The sequence below is a fragment of the Orycteropus afer genome, unplaced genomic scaffold, assembly GCF_000298275.1.
Source record: "Orycteropus afer afer isolate SDZICR_OR568_19922 unplaced genomic scaffold, OryAfe1.0 scaffold00275, whole genome shotgun sequence".
NCBI classification, from domain to species: domain Eukaryota; kingdom Metazoa; phylum Chordata; class Mammalia; order Tubulidentata; family Orycteropodidae; genus Orycteropus; species Orycteropus afer.
Window position 1 is genome coordinate 2,488,336 of NW_006921862.1, and position 20,065 is coordinate 2,508,400.

The window sequence follows — 20,065 nt, forward strand, 5'->3', positions numbered from 1 at the left end:
CTTTAAGTTTAGCATAGTTCCTAAGGCATTTGACTGCTAACCAGAAGGCTGGTGGTTCAAACCCACCAGCCACTCCTCTGAAAGAAGGTTGGGCAATCTACTTCTGTAGTGATACCGCCTCAGAAACCCAAGGAGGGACCACTATGAGTCAGGTCCGACTCGAAGACACATAACAACAACAACGACAAATGCGAAACAAGGAATGACATAAAATTTATCAGAATTGTACTCTCCAATTATATTATTTCTCCCTTCTTTTTTGCCTTGGACCTTTTTGTAGTTTTCAGTGTGTGACATAACAACTTGTACACTAATTGCCTGTGAAATCAAACCAAACCCAAGAGTAGATTCTGACTCATAGAAAACGTATAGGACAGAATAGAACTGCCCCCTAGCGTTTCCAAGGCTGTAAATCTTTATGGAAGTAGATTCCCATACAGTGACTGGTGGGTTTGAACTGCCAGCCTTTTGGTTAGCAGCTGAATGCTTTAACCACTGCATCACCAAGTCTTCTTTATTCATATGACACAAGACCTCTAAGCTTTAAAATTAACTCAGAATAAAAGGAAAAGGCAAGATTAAAGACAAAATATTTCAGAACTCATGAGTCTCAATAAATCCTACTTTATAATGGTCACTTATTTGGAAAGCCAATCCTATGAGTGCATTAAATTGTAGTTTCACAGAAATAAAAGATGATGGTTTGAGATTCAAAATATTGGTCAGAAGGAATTTTTCTTATCATTGTGGAATCAGTTGTGGACTATTAAGATGCTCCGTGTATTATAAAACCTCATAACTGCCTGAGTTGATTCTGACTCATGGAGACCCTACATGTGTCAGAGTAGAACATTAGTCCATAGGCTTTTAAGAAAATAATTAATTTTTGTGGTAAACACATATGTAACAAAATATTGTCATTTAAACACTCTTCACATATACAGTTCAATGACATTAAATATGTCCATCATGTTGTTCAACTATCGCCATTAACCGTTCCTGAATTTTTCCATCACCCTTAACAGAAGCTCAACATCCCGTAAGCGTTGTGTCTTCCTTTCCCCTCCTGGTAACCACTAATAAACTTAGATCTCTAAATACATGCCCATTGTAAATATTTCATGTAAATGGAATAAAATAATTTTTGTTTCCATTTGTGACTGACTTATTTTGATCAGTATAATGTTTTCAAAGTTTGTGCATGTTGTAGCAAGTGCCCAGATTTCATTTCTCTTTATAACTGAGTAATATTCTATTGTATGTGTGTGTACCACATTTTGTTTATCCACCTGCTGATAGACATTTAGGCTGTTCCCCCCTTTTGACTCTTCTGAATAGTGCTGCAATGAACATTGATGTACAAATATCTATTTGTGTTCCTGCTTTGAGTTCTTTTGGAAGTATACCTAGGAGTGGAATTGCTGGGTCATATAGTTAAACTTAATGTTTAACTTTTTGAGAAACCATCAAAGTTTTCTACAGTAGCTGAGCCATTTTGCATTCCCACCATCAATATATGAAGGCTCCAATTTCTCCACATCCTTATCAAGATTTGTTTTCTTTTTTTTTTTTTTTCCATAGCCAATGGTGGACGTTTGTACTTTTGTTTTTTTGTTGTTTGTGTATTTCCTTTCTTGTATACTTATTTTAAATGTGTCCTATAGGGCCTTGGTGGTACAGTGGTTAAGTGTTCTGCTGCTACCAGCTGGTCCATGGGAGAAAGATGAGGCATCTGCTTCCATAAAGATTTATGGCCTTGAAAGCCCAATGAGGCAATTCTACTGTGTCTTATGACACTGCTATGAGTCAGAATCAACTTGACAGCAGTGGGTCAGTGGGCTTAGGTTTTTTTTTTTTTTTTGGTTTATAGTATATTTGTGGGAGCTCTGGTAGCATAGTGCCTAAGGCACTTAACTGCTAACCAGAAGGCTGGTGTTCAAACCCACCAGTCACCAGTCACTCCTCAGAAGGAATGTTGGGCAATCTACTTCCCTAGTGATACTGCCTCAGAAACCCAAGGAGGGGTCACTATGAGTCTGGTCCGACTCGACAGCACATAACAACAACAGTATCTTTGTAATATACTTAATAGGAGCTTTGGTGGCATAGTGTCTAAGGCATTAGACTTCTAATCAGAAGGCTGGTGGTTCAAACCCACCAGCCACTCCTTGGAAGGAAGACTTGGCAATCTACTTCCATAGAGAAACCACTTCGGATACTCAAGGAGGGGTCACTATGAGTAGGATCTGACTTGACAGCAGTGAATTTGGTTTTATGTTTAGATGTTTGTAATATATTATGTAATATTTATAATAGTATATGTGTCTTATGATTGAATCTTTTAATCCATTTGTATTTACTGTAATTACTAATATATTTTTATTTAAACTTACCATCTTACTATGCATACCCATGTACTCATATGGTTGTAGTAGAGTCTGTTGACTTGATTCCAACTCACAGCAACTATTTATGACAGAGTAGAACTGCTCCACAGGGTATCTAATGGCTGATTTTTCAGAAATAGGTCACCAGGCTTTTCTTCCAAGGTGCCTCTGGGTGGACTCAAACTTCCAAGCTTTTGGTTAGCAAATGAATGCATTAACTATTAATTTGCACCCCCCAGGAATTCCCTATGTGCTGTACTACATTATAAAAAGGACCCTCCTATGACATGGGATTAGCTAGATAAATATTGCTTAGTATTTCTTTTGTCTTCTTTGAGGGCAGGGGGAAAAGAGAACTTGGGAAGGACAAGGAAACTCTATGTCTTTAAGGGCTGAGATATAACCATATTATATCTTGTTATTCTTCTAGGATCTCATGATTCCTTCAGCTTCTACATTGATGAGGCCTCTCCAGTAGGGCCTGAACAGCCAGAAACTGTCCAGAATTTTGTCTCTGTGTTTGGAACTGTGGCAAAAAAGCTGATGCGAAAATGGTTAGCTACTCAAACAATGAACTTCACTGGTCAGCTGGGAGCTGGGATTCGTTATTTTGATCTTCGAATTTCCACCAAGCCCCGAGACCCCGACAATGAACTCTACTTTGCTCATGGTTTGTTCAGTGCCAAAGTCAACGAAGGCCTTGAGGAGATCAATGCATTCCTCACAGACCACCACAAGGAAGTAGTATTCTTAGACTTCAATCACTTCTATGGGATGCAGAAATATCACCATGAAAAACTGGTCCAAATGCTGAAAGACATCTATGGAAATAAAATGTGTCCAGCGATTTTTGCCCAAGAAGTTAGTCTAAAGTACCTGTGGGAAAAGGACTATCAGGTGCTGGTGTTCTACCACAGCCCGGTGGCTCTGGAAGTGCCCTTCCTCTGGCCTGGGCAGATGATGCCAGCACCCTGGGCCAACACCACAGACCCTGAAAAACTGATCCAGTTTCTTCAGGCATCCATCACTGAGAGAAGAAAGAAGGGCTCGTTTTTTATTTCTCAGGTGGTGCTGACCCCCAAAGCTAGCACTGTGGTCAAAGGAGTAGCCAGTGGCCTCAGAGAAACAATCACAGAAAGGTAAGTGTTTTAGGGTATCAGGAAAAACATTCAAGTAATTTGGTCCAATTCATGTGGCTAGTGAGTGATGGAGCTAGAAATCCATGCCCATATATTTTAACTTCATGTCCATCTCTCTTTTCATAGCATTCCTTTGCACTTTTGTGTGATGCTTTATAGACTGCAAAGCCTTTGCTCTATGGCTCTACAGTTTTCACTTTGTTTACATACCTAATTCCATTTGATCTGCATTAACAACCCTGAAAAGTAGATACTGGCTCTCAGATAACAAAATGAAGTTCAAAGAAGTGAAATGTTTTGCCTAAGGCCAATAGGGTGGTGAATGATAAAACGGATACTCAAATCCCTTGTTTTCCAAGCCATTGGGACTACATTAGATTGCATCATGGTGCCTTATAAGCAAAGATCATCCTCCAGAGAGTAGGCGTTCCATTGGTCAAGCCCACCCACACATGTAAAATGGTGGTTATCTGTGAGGCATTATTTGAGGAGGGCACCAAGATCCCTGTAGCTCCTTTCCTCTAGTGGGACACATATGTTGAACTGTACATTTTATTTATTCCTTTGAGTTAAGGTATTAAATAATTCAGATATTGTCTGAAGAAAATGTGCATCCTTATCATAACTTTAATCTTTATCTTTAATTAATATTCTGAGTTAAGGTGCAGAGACAGTGCATAAATGTTTTGCTTAGACTCAAGCTCTTTGTAGGTAAGGACAAGAAGATAAGGAGAAAAGATTTGGAGGTGAAAATACTTTTGGTGGGCTTACAGCAGAGGGCATAGGTGGGAAATGGTAGAGATGAAACTTGTGGGAGCAGGAACACACTAACAAAAAAGTTTTTTAGCCAGGCTACAGGGAACTTCATATTGTGAACAATGGTGTGCTCGAAAATGAGTTAATCGTGCAGAGACTTGACAAGATTTGCACTTTGATAGATAACTGACGTGGCCTGGAGAATAGATGGAATGGAGAGGTAGACCTTTATGGCTCCTTAGAACTATTTTTAGGAAGATAATGAAAGCTGGGCTGAAGATGTGAAAAACATAGAAAAGAATGATGTGCAAGCAGTGAATCAGGATGATTTAGTGACTAAATCAGTAGACATGGTAAGAAGGAGAGAAATTGTTGTTGTTGTTGTTGTTGTTGTTATGTGCTATCAAGTCATCTCTGACTCATAGCAACCTTATGCACAACAGAACAAAACACTGCCCAGTCCCTACTGTACCTGAGCTCATCAGTGCAGCCACCATGTCAATCCATATTGTTGAGGGCCTTACCCTCTTTTGTTGACCCTCCACATTAGCAAGCATGACATCCTTCTCCAGAGGATAGTCCCCTCTGAAAACATGACTAAAGTAGGTGAAACGAAGTCTGGCCATTCTTGCTTACGAGGAGCTTTCCAGCTGTACTTCTTCCAGGATAGATTTGTTAGTTCTTTTAGCAGTCAATGGTACTTTCAACATTCTTAATCAACACAACTCAGAAGCATCAACTCTTCTTCAGTCTTTCTTATTCATTGTCCAGCTCTCAAATGCATATGAGGTGATTGAAAATACCATGGCGTGGGTTAGGTGCATCTTAGTGTGCAAGGCGATAGTTTTGCTCTTCAGCACTTGAGAGTGGTCTTTTGCAACAGATTTGCCCAATACAATACATCTTTTGATGTCTTGACTGCTGCTTCAATTGGTGTTGATTGTAAAAGTAAGTAATATGAAGTCTTTGACAACTTAAATCTTTTCTTCATTTATTGTGATGCTGCTTATTGGTCCAGTTGTAAGGATTTTTGTTTTCTTTATATTGAGCTGTAATCCATACTGCAGACTGTAGTCTTTAACGTTCATCAGTAAGTGCTCCAAATCATCCTCACTTTCAGCAAGCAAAGTTGTGTCATCAGTGTATTGCAGGTTGTTAATGATTCATCCTCCTGTCTCATGCTCTTCTTCATATAGTTCAGCTTTTTGGATTATTTGCTCGGCATACAGATTGAATGAGTATGGTGAAAGGATACAACCCTGATGCACTCCCTTCCTGATTATAAACCATGCAGTATCCCCTGGTTCTGTTCTAATGACAGCCTCCTGGTTTATGTACAGTTTCCTCATGAGTACAATTAAGTGTTCTGGAATTCCCATTCTTCTCAATATTATCCACAATTTGTTATGATCCACACAATCAGAATGCCTTTGTACAGTCAATAAAACACAACTAAATATCTTTCTGGTATTCTTTGCTTTGAACCAAGATCCATCTGACATCAGCTATGACATCCCTCACTCCACATCGCCTTCTGAATCCAGCTTGCATTTCTGGAAGTTCTCTGCCAATATACTGCTGCAACCATTTTTGAATTATCATCAGTAAGATTTTACTTGCGTGTGATAACAATGATATTGTTCAATAATTTCCACATTTCTTTGGAATGGGTACAAATAGGGATCTCTTCCAGTTAGTTGGCCAGATAGCTGTCTTCCAAATCTCTTGCCATAACCAATTGAGTGCCTCCAGTGCAGCATCCAATTTTGCCAATTCTTTCAGTGCAGCTTCAAATTCTTCCTTCAGTATCGTTGGTTCTTGATCATATGCCATCTCCTGAAATGGATAATCCTCTAGCAATTATTTTTGGTATAATGACTCTGTCTATCCATCTTCTTTTGATGTTTTTTTCCTGCATCATTCAGCATATTGCCCATGGAATCATTCAATATTGCAACTCGAGGCTTAAATTTCTTCCTCAGTTCTTTCAACTTGAGAAATGCCAAGTGTGTTTTTGTCTTTTGGTTCTCTAACTCCAGGTCTTTGCAAATTTCATCATAATAATTGACTTTATCTTCTCAAGCTGCTCTTTGAAATCTTCTGTTCAGCTCTTTTATCCTGTCAATTCTTTTATCCTGTCATTTGCTTTAGCTACTCACCATTCAAGGACAAGTTTCAGGGTCTCTTCTGACATCAGTTTTAGTCTTTTTTTCCTTTCCTTTTTGATGGCATTTTGCTTTCTTTGTGGATGATGTTCTTGATGTCATCCCACAATTCTTCTGGTTTCCAGTCATTGATGTTTAATACATCAAATCTATTCTTTAGGTGGTCTCTAAATTCAGAAGGGATATAATTAAGGTCATATGTTGGCTCTTGTGGACTTCTTTTAATTGTCTTCAGTTGCAACTTGAACTTGCTTATGAGAAGTTGATGGTCTGTTCCACAATCACCTCCTGGCCTGGTTTTGGCTGAAGATACTGAGCTTCTCCATCACTTCTTGCCACAGATGTAGTCCATCTGATTCCTATGTACTCTGTTTGGTGAAGTCCAAGTGTATAGCTGCCATTTGTGTTGTTGGAAAACCGTATTTGCAATGAATAAGTCATTGGTCTTGCAAAATTGTATCATGCAATCTCCAGCAACATTTCTATCACCAAGGCCATATTTTCTAAATACTGGTGATTCTTCTTTGTTTCCAACTTTTGCATTCCAATCACCAGTGATAATTAACACATCTTGATTGCATGTTCAGTCAATTTCAGATTGCAGAAGTTGGCAAAATCTTCAATTTCCTCATGTTTGGCTTTGGTGGTTGGTGCATAAATTTGAATAATAGTAGTATCAACCGGGCTTCCTTGTACATGTGTGGATACTATCCTACCACTGACAACATTGAACTTTAGGATAGATCTTGTTACATTCTTTGTGATGATGAATGCCACGACCTTCTTCTTGAATTTGTCATTCCTGGCATAGTAGATCATATGATTGTCTGATTCAAAATGAACAAAACCAGTGTATTTCAACTCACTAATGCCTAAGATATCAACCTTTATGTGTTTCATTTCATTTTTGACAATTTACAATTTTCTTACATTCATACTTCACACATTCCATGTTTTGATTATTAATGGATGTTTGCAGCTGTATCTTCTCATCTTGAGACATGCCACATCAGCAAATGAAGGTCCTGAAAACTTTAGTTCATCCACATCATTAAGGTTGTCTCTTCTCTAAGGAGGCAGCTCTTCCCCAGTCGTATTTTGAGTGCCTTCTGACCTGAGGGGCTCGTCTTCTGGCAGTGTATCACACAATGTTTCAGGGTTATTCATAAAGTTTTCCAGTAATATATCAGACAGTGTTTCACTGCTATTCATCAGGTTTTCACTGGCCAATTCTTTGAGAAGTGGATGGCCTCTTCCTTCTTTTGAATCTGTTGTAGTATGGAAGCTCCGCTGAAACCTATCCACCCTGGGAAACCCTGAGCTGGCATTTGAAACACCAGTGGGGATAGCATCCAGCCTCATAGCAACACCCAGGCCACCACAGTAGGACAAACTGGCAGACAAGTTTGTCTTTCTTGGTTGCTCCAAAGTGCTCTGCTCATTTCCTGGTCTCCCCCACCCTGCTTGCTTACCCAGCCTGCCCCCAGGGTGCTCCACACATGCAAACACCTGCCTTCCACTGCTCCTGGGGCTGGCTTACTAGGGCCTGCCCCTGGGGTGCTTGCTCCATGCAGGCAAACACACACCTTCTGATGCTTCAGGGGCTGGTTTACTGTGGCCTTCCCAGAAGGCGCTTGCTCCAAGCATGCAAACCTTGCCTTCTGAGGAAGAAGAGAAAGGAGTCACAGATAGTTCCAAGATTTCTGCTTGAGGAATGGTATGGGTGGTGGAGGCATTCACAATGGCAGGGAACAGGTAGGAGAAACACAGTGACCTGGGGAGGAAGTGGGGAAGGTACGATCAGGAACATGCTGGATATTGAGTGCCAGTATGACATCTAAGTGTATATGGTCGATTGATCATTAGGAATATAGGCCAATGTTTGTGGGGTGTTGGCATTTTTGATAGTGAAATCCACAAGCCATTGGAATGAGAAGATCCCTACATAAAGAATCATAACCACGTTCTGTGTTTTAGATTTTAGCTGTAGTCTCCCTATTAAGATTTTAAAAAGATTACCAATACTTCATTGCACACTCTATGGAAGTCCAAGGCCCTTTCTATGAGTTCTGCAAATGTCTAGATTGCTTACATTCTTATGGTTGGAGCTTTTGCTGCTACTGAATTATATCACTATATGGAGAGATTGTCCCGTGGGGCCTGTCCTTGTCCCAATCTTTGTAAAGCAAGATAAAAGGATTTTGCTTCTTGTTTAGTTTCTACAATAGCTTTTAGAGTTTACTAAAGAACTAAGGAGATGATTTTATAATCACAATAATGCAAACCTATATACACTCTTGGGTATACTCCCATATGCCATCTCATACCTGCCTACCTATCTATGAATCCACACATAAATGATCGTTTACTGTTGCTATTATGACAGGATTGTGTACGTTAATAGTATTTACCATTGCTGCCTTTTACCTTTGTGAAACTACCAGCGTCTTCCTTTGCTTTGGTCATGTTATGCTGACCTCCACCTTACTGTGTTTTGCCTTTTCCTTCATCAATATAATACATGACTGCTCTTTAGTGATTTTCTCTCTTTCCCCTTCCCATCCTGGGTAATCATCAAAGCATGTTTCTTTCTGCAGGCTTTCCTTGGATTTTTAAAACAGTAGTCCCATATAATATTTGTCCTTTTGTGAATGACTGATTTCAAAAAGTTATAATATGTCCTCTAGTCCAATGTCCTCCAGGCTTATCCATTTTATGAGGTGTTTTTGCACATTCATCTTTATTCTTTAATGTTGCATAGTGTTCCATTGCGTGTATGTACCATAGTTTGTTTATCCAATCTTCCACTGATGGGCACTTAGGTTATTTCCATCTTTTTGCTATTGTGGCTAATGCTGTTGTTATTTGGTGCTATTGAGTTGGTTCCTACTCATAGCAACCCTATATACAACAGAGTGAAACACTGCCTGGTCCTGCACCGTTCTCGCTGCCATTGCTGTGCTTAAGCCCATTGTTTCCGCCACCGTGTCAATCCATCTTGTTGAGGATCTTCCCCTGTTTTGCTGACCCTCTACTTTGCCCAGCATGATATCTTTTCCCAGGGATCGGTCCCTTTTCACAAAATGACCAAAGTATGAGAGATGAAGTCTGACCATCCTTGTCTCTAAAAGACATTCTGAACTGTGCTTCTTACAAGTCAGATTTGTTTGTTCTAACAGTCCATGGTACACTCAACATTCTTCACCAACACCACAACTCAAATACATCAATTTTTCTTTGGTTTTCCTTATTCATTGTCCAGCTCTCACATGCATATCAGGCTATAGAAAAGACTATAGCTGGGATTAGATGTATCTTAGTCTTCAAAGTGACATCTTTGCTCTTTAGTATTTTAAAGAGGTCTTTTGGAGCAGATTTGCCCAATGCAATACATTGCTCAGTTTCTTGACTGCTGCTTCCATGGGCATTGATTGAGGATCCAAGTAATAATAAATTCTTGCCAACTTCAGTCTTTTCTCCATTTGTCATGATGCTGCTTTTTGGTCCTATTATGAGGATGTTTGCTTTCTTTATGTTGAAGTATAACCCATACTGAAAGCTGTAGTCTTTGATCTTCCTCAATAAGTACCTCAAGTATTTTTCACTTTTGACATTTCTCAAACCTAAAGAACTGAATAAAAAATTGAAGCCTTGAGTTACAATATTGAAATATCCTAATGGCAAAATATTGAATGATGAAGGAGGCATCAAAAGAAGATGGAAGGAATACACAGAGTTATTGTACCAAAAGAATTGGACAACATTTAGCCATTTTAGGAGGGAGCATATGATTAAGAACTGATGGTATTGAAGGAAGAAGTCCAAGCTGCACTGAAGGAATTAGTGAAAAACAAGGCTGTAGGAATTGATGAAATACCCATTTAGATGTTTCAACAAATGGACACAGTGCTGGAGGAATTCACTTGTTTATGTCATGAAATTTGGAAGACATCTACCTGGCCAATTGACTGGAAAATATCTGTATTTGTGCCCATTTCAAGGAAAGCTGATTCAACAGAATGTGGAAATTATCTAACAATATTATTAATATCACATGCAAGTAAAATTTTGCTGAAGACAATTAAAAAATGATTATAGCAGTACATTGATGGGGACCTGCCAGAATTCAAGCTGGATACAGAAGAGGATGTGGAACAAGGAGTATCATTCTTTATGTCATGGGGATCTTGGCTGAAAGCAAAGAATACCAGAAAGATATCTACCTGTGTTTTATTGACTGTGCAGTTGCATTCGACTATTGGGCAATCTACTTCCATAGAGATACCACCTCGGAAACCCAAGGAGGGTTCTCTATGAGTCAAATTGACTTGATGGCAGTGAGTTTGGTTTGGTTTTGGTTTATGTGGATAATAGCAAATTACGGATGACATTGTGAAGAATGGGAATTCCAGGACATTTCATTATGCTCATGAGGAACCTTTATATAGACCAAGAAGCAGTTATTCAAACAGAAAAGGGGATATTGCATGGTTTAAAATCAGGGTTGTATCCTTTCACCATATTTACTCAGTCTGTATGCTGAGCAAATAATCAGAGAAAGGGACTATATGAAGAAGAATCTGGCATCAGGATTGGAGGAAGGTTCATTAACAATCTGTAATATGCAGATAACACAACTTTGGTTGCTGAAAGTGAAGAAACAATGAAGATAGGTGTGCATATATCTATTTGTGTTATAGCTCTCATTTCCCCAGGCAATATACTTAGTAGTGGAATTGTTGCATCATATGGTATCTATATTTCTAACCATTTTTCCAGTGGTTGTACCATTTTACAGTCCCACCAGTGGTACATGAGAGTTTCAATCTCTCCACACCCTTGACAGCATTTATTGTTCCCTCTTGTTATGATCATTGCTATTACTGCCAGGGTGAGATGATATCTCATTGTTTTGATTTGCATCTGTCCTGGGTTTTGGCAGTTTATGTTGGAAGCTCTGGTGGTGTAGTACCTAAGGGATTTGACTGCTAACCAGAAGGCTAGCAGTTCAAACCCAACAGCCACTCCTCAGAAGGAAGATTGGGCAATCTACTTTTGCAGAGATACCATCTTGGAAACCCAAGCAGGGGTAGCTATGAGTTGAATAGACTCAATGGCAGTGAGTAATGGCTAATGATTGTGAACATTTCTTCACATATTTGTTGCCTGCCTGAATATCTTCTTTTATGAAGTACCTGTTCATGTTTTCTGCCCACTTTTAAATGAGATTATTTGTCTTTTTGTTGTTGAGATGTTGAAGTTTTCTATAAATTTTGGAGATTAACCCTTGGCAAAATAATGTTGTAGCCAAAAATTATTTCCCAGTCTGTATATTCTCTTTATACTCTTTGGATGAACATTAGGTGTTTAATTTTTATGAGGTCCCACTCATCTTGTTTATCTTCTGCTGTTTGTGCATTTTAGTGATAAACTATGTATGTCGCAAATTAGAGCCTAAGTTTGCCCTTATTTTTTAATGATATTTATAGTGTTAGTTTTTATATTTATGTGTTGGATCCATCTTGACTTAGTTTTTTGTATATGGTATGAGGTATGCATTCTGTTTCATTTTTCTGCAAATGAATATGTAGCCATTTGTTAAAGAGATAACTCTTCCCTATTTAATGGCTTTTAGCACTTTGTCAAAGATCAGCTGTCCATAGGTGAACGAACTTACTTCTGGATTTTCAATTCTGTTCCATTGGTCTATGTGTCTTCATTGTACCAGTACCAGGCTGTTTGACTACTGTGGCTTTATAGGAGGTTTTAAGACTGGAGAATGTGAAGCCTCCTACTTTCTTCTTCTTGAAAAAGCAGTGCTTTGCTTATCTGAGGTCTCTTTCCTTTCTCTATAAAGTTGATGATTACTTTTTTCATCTCTTTAAAGAATGATGATGGAATCTGGATTGGGATTGCATTATATCTGTAAATCACTTTGGTAGTATTGCCATTTTCAGAATGTTAAAAGTCTTCTTATTCATGAGCACAGTATATTCTCCCATTTATATGGACCTCTTTTGTTTTCTTGTAGTAGTGTTTTGTAGTTTTCTTTGTATACATCTTTTGTATCTCTGGTTAAATTTATTTTTAAGTACTTCATCTTTTGGGTGACATTGTAAATGATATTATTTTCCTGATTTCCTTTCATAGTTCAATTCAAAACTTTTTGCTTGCCTCTGGCTTATGTATTAGGGATAGTAGAGCTGTATAACATTGAGAAGGAGTCTTTAGTTAAGCTCTCAACTACTAGCCAGAAGACTGGCAGTTTGAACCTTCCCAGAGCTGCCCTGGAAGGCAGTCCTGGAGACCTGATTCTGAAAGGTCAAAGTTTTGAATACCTGATGGAGCAGTTATATCCTGAAATGCACGAGGTCCTTGTGAGTCAGAATTGACTTGAAGATAACTAAGAACAACAAATTGTTGAAAGAAAAGAAGTGGAGGGGGAGAAGTAAAAAGGAAGAAATGAAGGTTTTATATGTAGAACCAACTTTTTTCTCTCTAGAATTATGTAAATTGCATGCAAATTATTTGCAAATATATCTGAGCCTTGACATAATATTTGTGCTATGAGCTTCCTCCAGTGGAGTTTAGTGTCAGAAGAACTAGAAAGATCACCTTTTTAACTAATTGAAAAGCCTGCATTATAAGTATGGTGTTAATGTGAAGCCCAGAGGGTTTTTCCCCCCTACATATTTCAGCTGTGTGGGTGAAGCCTATAGGAAAAGGTACCCAAAGGCATCTTGAAGAAAGGCTTGATGATCAACTTCAAGAGATCATTATTGTTTTGTTGTTGTTATTTGCCATTGAGTCAGACCCAACTTATAGTGACCCCTCCTTGGGTTTCCCAACTCTGGTAGCATAGTGCCTAAGGCACTTGACTACTAACCAGAGGGCTGGCAGTTCAAACCTACCAGCCACTCCTTGGAAGGAAGGTTGGGCAACCTACTTCTGTAGTGATACCGCCTCAGAAACCCAAGGAGAGGTCGCTACAAGTCAGGTCTGACTTGAGGGCAAATAACAACAACAATATCAGTACGGAAGTAGATTGCCCAATCTGCCTTCCAAGGAGTGGCTGGTGGGTTTGAACTGCCAGCCTTCTAGTTAGCACTCAAGTGCCTTAGGCACTATGCTACCAGAGATCATAGCCATTGAAAACCCTACAGAGCATAGTTAGACTGACATTCATGGGGGTCACCGTTTGTCAGAATAGACTCAAGGCCATTTTTTTTTTTTTTTTTTAAATATTTGGATTAACACAGCTCTGAGCACATGCATTTAGAAAACAGTGTTGGGAGGTGTGGGTGGCTTTCAGGGAAACTAAATCCTGCTTGGATTTAGGTACAGTAGCTTTCAATCTGGCCATGGGTTCCAAACACTGCATATGTGTTTTCTACATTTTACCAATGCCAAAAGACACAGATTTTTGTTTTTTTTAACATCTATTTTTAATTCTTTTTCAAACACCAGCTTTTGCACCTCTCCCCCACGGAATTCACACATTCTTAAAAAGAAGGTGAGCAACTGAGACAAGTCTTTCCCTAATTTGTGAATGTTTATTAAATTATAGATTTTTCTAGTTTTTTTTTTTTTTAAAAAAAGCAGTCAGACCACCTGTCAGAATTTTAAGGAGCAATGGATCTTTGCAAGTAAATTGATGCTGAATTAAGTTAGACAAATGTTTACATAGGCCAACAATTTAGATGATAATAAGAATAAAGGGTTTTTAAGTGGTCTCTATCTATTAGGTACTATGCCAATTGCTTTATTTGCATTGTTTTATTAACATTAGTATTCACAATCCCCAAAAAGTAGTTACTGTTGTCACGTAGTGCCTAAGGCATTTGACTGCTAACCAGAAGGCTGGCAGTTCAAACCCACCAGCCGCTCCTCAGAAAGACGGTTGGGCGCTCTACTTCTGTAGAGACACTGCCAAGGAGGGGTCACTAAGAGTCAGATGAGACTTGATGGCAGTGAGTTTGGTTTGGTTTGGTTGTCATCACATCTTAAAGATGAAAGGAATGAACCTTAGAAAAGTTAATAACTCACCCAGATCACACAGTTAACAAAAGGTGGAGCCAGGATTTAAATCTACATTGCTCCCACTGTTCAATGATTCATAAACCAAACATGAATGGTGTCGTTGATTGAATTGTGTCCCCCCAAAATAAGTGTCCACTTGGCAAAGCCATGATTCTCTGGTTTGACAGTTATGTAATGATGTTATAATCAACCCCTATGATGTGATGTCATGTGATCAGTCAATCAGTTGTAAGGGGATTAGGGTGGGATGCAACAGTTGACTCAGATCACAGCCCTGATCTGACAAAAGTGGAGTTTCCCTGGGATGTGGCCTGTATCGCCTTTTACCTAACAAGAGATAAAAGGAGAGAGGAGTGAGTACTACCAACCAAGAAAGGAGCATGGCCTTTGGACCCAGGATCGCTGTGCTGAGAACCTCCTGGACCCAGGGTAAGATTGGTAACAAGACACATGGAAACCTCCAAGGATTTTCCCACAGAGTCAACACAGACAGAAAAGGCCTTCTCCCAGAGCTGGTGTCCTGAATTCAGACTTCTAGCTTACTAAAGTGTGAGAGAATACATTTCTACTTGTTAAATCTATCTACTTCTGATATTTCTAAACCAAACTCACTGTTGTCTAGTTGGATCCGACTCACAGTGACCTCTCCTTGGGTTTCTGAGGTGGTATCACTACAGAAGTAGACTGCCCAACCTTCCTTCCGAGGAGTGACTGGTGAGTTTGAACTGCCAGCCTTCTGGTTAGCAGTCAAATGCCTTAGGCACTATGCTACCAGAGCTCCCATAGCAGCATTAGATAACTAATACAGATCCCTACCCTATTATAGAAAAATCTACTTTGAATGTGTGACCTCAGATATGGTATCTTAAAACCATTGTACCTTACTATCTTCCTTATATCTATGAAAATCAAAAAAGTGATTGGATTTCTGTTTCATCTCATTATGTGTCAGCACCCAGATTAATCAATAGTATATTCAGATGGACCAGTACCAGAGTATAGAAGAGACAAGATTTGTGCTGGGAGGTCTAAGAAAGTAGGTGTTCTGTGTAGATTGTATGCTGTCAGAAAGCAGAGGGATTTCTATAATTGGTTATTTAATAAATCTTATCTATAGGCTAAAAGAACAAAGCCAGTTGTCTTTGACTGTTTCTTTGCATCATGGTGACCCTATGTGTTACAGAGTAGAACTTCTCCATAGGCTCTTCTTGGCTGCAATGTTATGGAAACATATTACCAGGCCTTTCTTCCGTGTTGCCACTGGGTGGGTTCAACTGCCAATCTTTAGATTGGCAGTTGATAGCAAATTGTTTGCACCATACATGGACTTTCAATATTGCTAGAGAGAGGATAAAGCTGTAATTGGTGAAGTAGCAGTCACATACTTCAGTTGAGAGTTGAATGTTTGGTTATTTGTGGCACTATGATCTTGGCTTTGTCTGTGCTTAGACAAAATTATGAAGTAGCCTTTGTGCTCTCACTCTATTATGGCTTCGGAGTACCCTTGTCTGATGTTGGTATTCTGTGAGATTATGTCCAACGGGAAAATAACATGGCCTAGCACTGGATGTCAGGCCAGCTTCTGGATGTCAGGGGCTGATTCTTACTTTTTTAATGGTTTTCTTTATTTTTCCTTTTCTCAGCACAATGTAAAGAAAGAAGCATCCCTTACTTCTGTTTGGTTTGAAAGTCCCTGGTGTGTAAGTTAGGCTTTCCATGTGTTTTTTCTTTGTTCTTTTTCTCATTGAAACAATTGTGGGTGTATCTATGCCATTTTGATAATGAGACAAACCAAAAAGTTAATAATACCCTAGCCCCAGAGCATACGTACTTGACAATGCAAAATCTTACAATTGAGTCATGTTGGGAACCACTGACTTTCTCTGTGTTCTTAAGTTTCTCAGTACCTTCTGCCTCTTTGGGCAGCCCTTGAATTGATTAACAAGTATAGTCATCCCTCAGCACCCTTGGGGGGATTGGTTCCAGGACCCTGCTGGATACCAAAATCCACAAATGCTCAAGTCATTTATATAAAATGACATAATATTTGCATATAACCTACACCAAACCAGAAAAACCAAACTCACTGCCGTCAAGTCGGATCTGACTCTCATGGAGACCCCTCCTTGGGTTTCCAAGGTGGTGTCACTACGGAAGTAGATTGCCCAACCTTCCTTCCAAGGAGTGGCTAGTGGGCCTTCCAAGGAGTGGCTGGTGGGTTTGAACTGCCAGCCTTCTGGTTGACAGTCAAATCCCTTAGGCACTATGCCACCAGAGTTCCCCTTGTAATCTACACACATCCTCCCATGTACTTTAAGTCATCTCTAGAGTACTTATAATACCAAATACAATGTCAACGCTATGCAAACAGTGGTTTTAGCACCCTCTTAGCCTGGTGTAATGCCTAAGGCATTTGACTGCTAACCACAAACCTGGCAGTTCAAACTCACCAGACACTCTGAGAAAGAAAGATTGGGTAATTTACTTCTGCAGAGATATGGCCTTGGAAACCCAAGGAGAGGTCATTATCAGTCAAATCGACTTGACAGCAGTGAGTTTGATTTTGTTTGGGTTAGCTTATGAAAGAAGCTCTGGTTCTGTAGAAGTTAAGGCTTTTGAGTGCTAAGCAAAGGTAGATGGTTTGAATCTCCAGCCTTTCAGTGAAAGAAAGATGGGAAGGTCTGCTTCTGTAAAGATTTGCAGCCTTAGAAACCCTATGAGGCTGTTTTAGTCTCTCCTGTGGGGTCTTTATGAGTCAGAATTGATTCAGTGGCAGTGGATTTGGGGTTTAGCTTTTGAGGGATTGCTTTGACCACTTAATTGCTCCTTCTTCAATATTTTCCATCCAAGTTTGACTGAATATGTGGAGGCAGAACCCATGAACGTGGAAGGTGAACTGTATAGAGAATCCCAAGGTGGTGGGGATTGGAGGGGATAGGAGTGGGGAAGAAATGTGAGAATAGAGCTTTTTGTAAGAGAATTGCTCATTCTTTTGAACATACCAACTTGCCAAGTTTTCAAAATTCATTTATGGCACAAAGAAACAAAAGGTAGGATGGTGGACTGTCATAATTTCATTGAATTATTTTCTTGCCTTTTTTTGAGAATATTTTTGGGAGCTTCTTCAAATGGGTGCCCCAAGTCTTGCAATCCAGATCTTAGTGTTTAGTGAACCCTGGAGACATGGCTTTAAGTGAGTGATCTACTAAGTGTAACTGACAAGTATAAATGCTAATTTAAGTGAACTGATGTAAGCCAAATCCTCTCTTTCAAAAGATAAAGGAAAAATGTTGTTGTTGTTATGTGCCGTCGAGTCAGCCCCGACTCATAGTGACCCCTCCTTGGGTTTCCGAGGCAATATCACTACGGAAGTAGGATTGCCCAATCTTCCTTCCGAGGAGTGCTGGTGGGTTTGAACCACCAGCCTTCTGGTTAGCAGTCAAGTGCTCTAGCCCCTATGCTACCAGAGCTCCTAAAGGAAGAATAGTTTCTTTAAATATACCCTACCTAACCAAATTGTTAAATAAACCTCACATAATTTCTAACATTCAAGCCGTGGCATTTCAGCTTTAACTTACCACACTAAGTTGACACAACATTTTGTTCCATACTACTGTCAATATAACAACAATAAAAAAAGTGGAAATATGAATTTTCCTCAGAATATCTAACTTTGGAACATTCCAGAGGAAAATTGCATGCCGAGAAGGCAGACACCGATACTTGACTTAGGTGTAAAGAGCAGAAATCTGGCCGCTGCTCTGTATGTCTGTGATTGTAGCCTATTGTTAATTAACTTATTTTAAAGCACTAAACATAATTAGACAAGAACAGCTAGAGACTTGCTTGTCATGATTGTTTTTCTTTCTTTCTTCCTTTCTTTCTTTCTTTCTTTTTTTTTTTTTTTGGTAGAAATTAAAAGTATAGCTGGAAATCTTGTTTTAAAATATTTCTTTCCCCACCCCCTCATCACTTATTTCACTGTGGCCTCAGCTGTGAAAAGAAAAAAAGCATACAAGTTGTTTCTGGGGCTGTGACATCCTATCTTGAAGGAGCCATATGAGGCAGTGAGACTGTAATGTGTGATTTCATTAGTGAATTCTGAACGCACAGGCTGCCCTTTGTAAATGTTTGTAAGATTTGGCCAATAGGAAACCTAGCAAATTCACAGGGTAGCTGTTGCTTCTCTGAATACTGAGCAGAAATGCTCTTGCCATTACCATTCAGCTCAGGTTCAAAAATGAACCAGTCAAGAAAATAAATAGCGCAAGGACACTATAAAAAGTTATTCGTAACTGTATATTTTTCAGGTCTTGTGGTTTGTTTTTGAACGGTTTAATTCAAGTTGCCTATTTCTTCAAATAATGTACTTGTATAAAATAGCTTGTCATAAATAGCTTATAGGGAAACCCCTGTTTCCTTTGGTTGAATGTGTGGTTTTATCCACCTTCAATATGTGAACAGTGGCTATATGTGGATTCAGAACCAATACAATGGATCTCTTGCTAAACAAAGGCCTGGAAACTTAGTTTCGATCCTGTCTCAGACTTACCTTTACAGGCTAAAGGTGAAGGGGTTAATTAATGAATACCAGTACTGCAGGCTGTCACAGGCATTTCTGCATTGTCTTATATAGCAGAAGGAATATTTCACACTCTTACGCACACACACATACTCACACACACACATCTCACTGTTGCTTTGCTTGTACTGTTTTTGTTATCGTGTGTTTACAGGCAGAACAGCCTTTAAACAGGATATGGATAAGGATTCTTATATCTGATAAATACTGAGAGGCTCCTTAATGCCATAAACCATGAGTAGCAACGTTTCAATGTCTCCATGGTTTGGGTTGCTGCAATTGTCGACCATTTTCTGGTCCAGCTAGCTTTAGCTATGTCGCCAGCTCTAGATTGAAAAGTTGTTGTTAGTTGCCACCGTGTCCACTCCAACTTAAGGCAACTTTATGTAAAACAGAATAAAATGTTGCCTGGTCTGTGCCATCTCCATTATTTTTGATTTGGTTGAGCCCATTGTAAGACTATTGTGTCAATCCATCTCATTGGTATTTTCTTTGTTTTTGCCGATCTTCTCCAAGTATGATGTCTTTTTATAGTAATTGAAAAAAAAAATGTGTTTTTGTATGTGTGTGTGTATGTGCATGTTGAAAAAGAGAAGAAATGAGTAGGTATATTAGCTTTTACTCTGCCCTTGTGAAAGTACATTGACTTTCTCCTGCTTATGAAGGAAGAAAGAGTTTCATAAGCAGTGAGGCCCTGTCATCCAATTGAAGATAGAGATGATGGTCTCCTGAAAGTAGGTACCTGATGTGCTTTTCTCATATACGTTCTTGAATGTCATGGAACATATATTACAGTCTTTTAGCTTAACCTCAGCCTTGTATTTGGTATTTTTCTTTCTTTCTTTTTTTTTTAATTTAATTTTATTTATTGTGATTTGGGTTAAGATTTACAGAGCGAATTCACTTTCCATATAGCAGTTCACATATACTTTGTCTCATGTCATTGACCACAGTTTACAATGCAACAGCTCCTCTCCCACTTCCTCCCCATAGTTA

The 20,065-nt window shown here is 39.1% G+C and overlaps 1 protein-coding gene across 1 annotated transcript in view; it reads left to right on the forward strand.

Annotated features, from left to right (window-relative positions):
- Positions 1–20,065, forward strand: part of PLCXD3 (phosphatidylinositol specific phospholipase C X domain containing 3) — a 308,568-nt gene that overhangs the window by 192,301 nt on the left and 96,202 nt on the right. Inside the window, exon 2 of the mRNA XM_007950524.1 lies at positions 2,818–3,526. Within this exon, the coding sequence (XP_007948715.1) occupies positions 2,818–3,526 (709 nt within the window). The remainder of the gene's footprint in view (positions 1–2,817; positions 3,527–20,065) is intronic.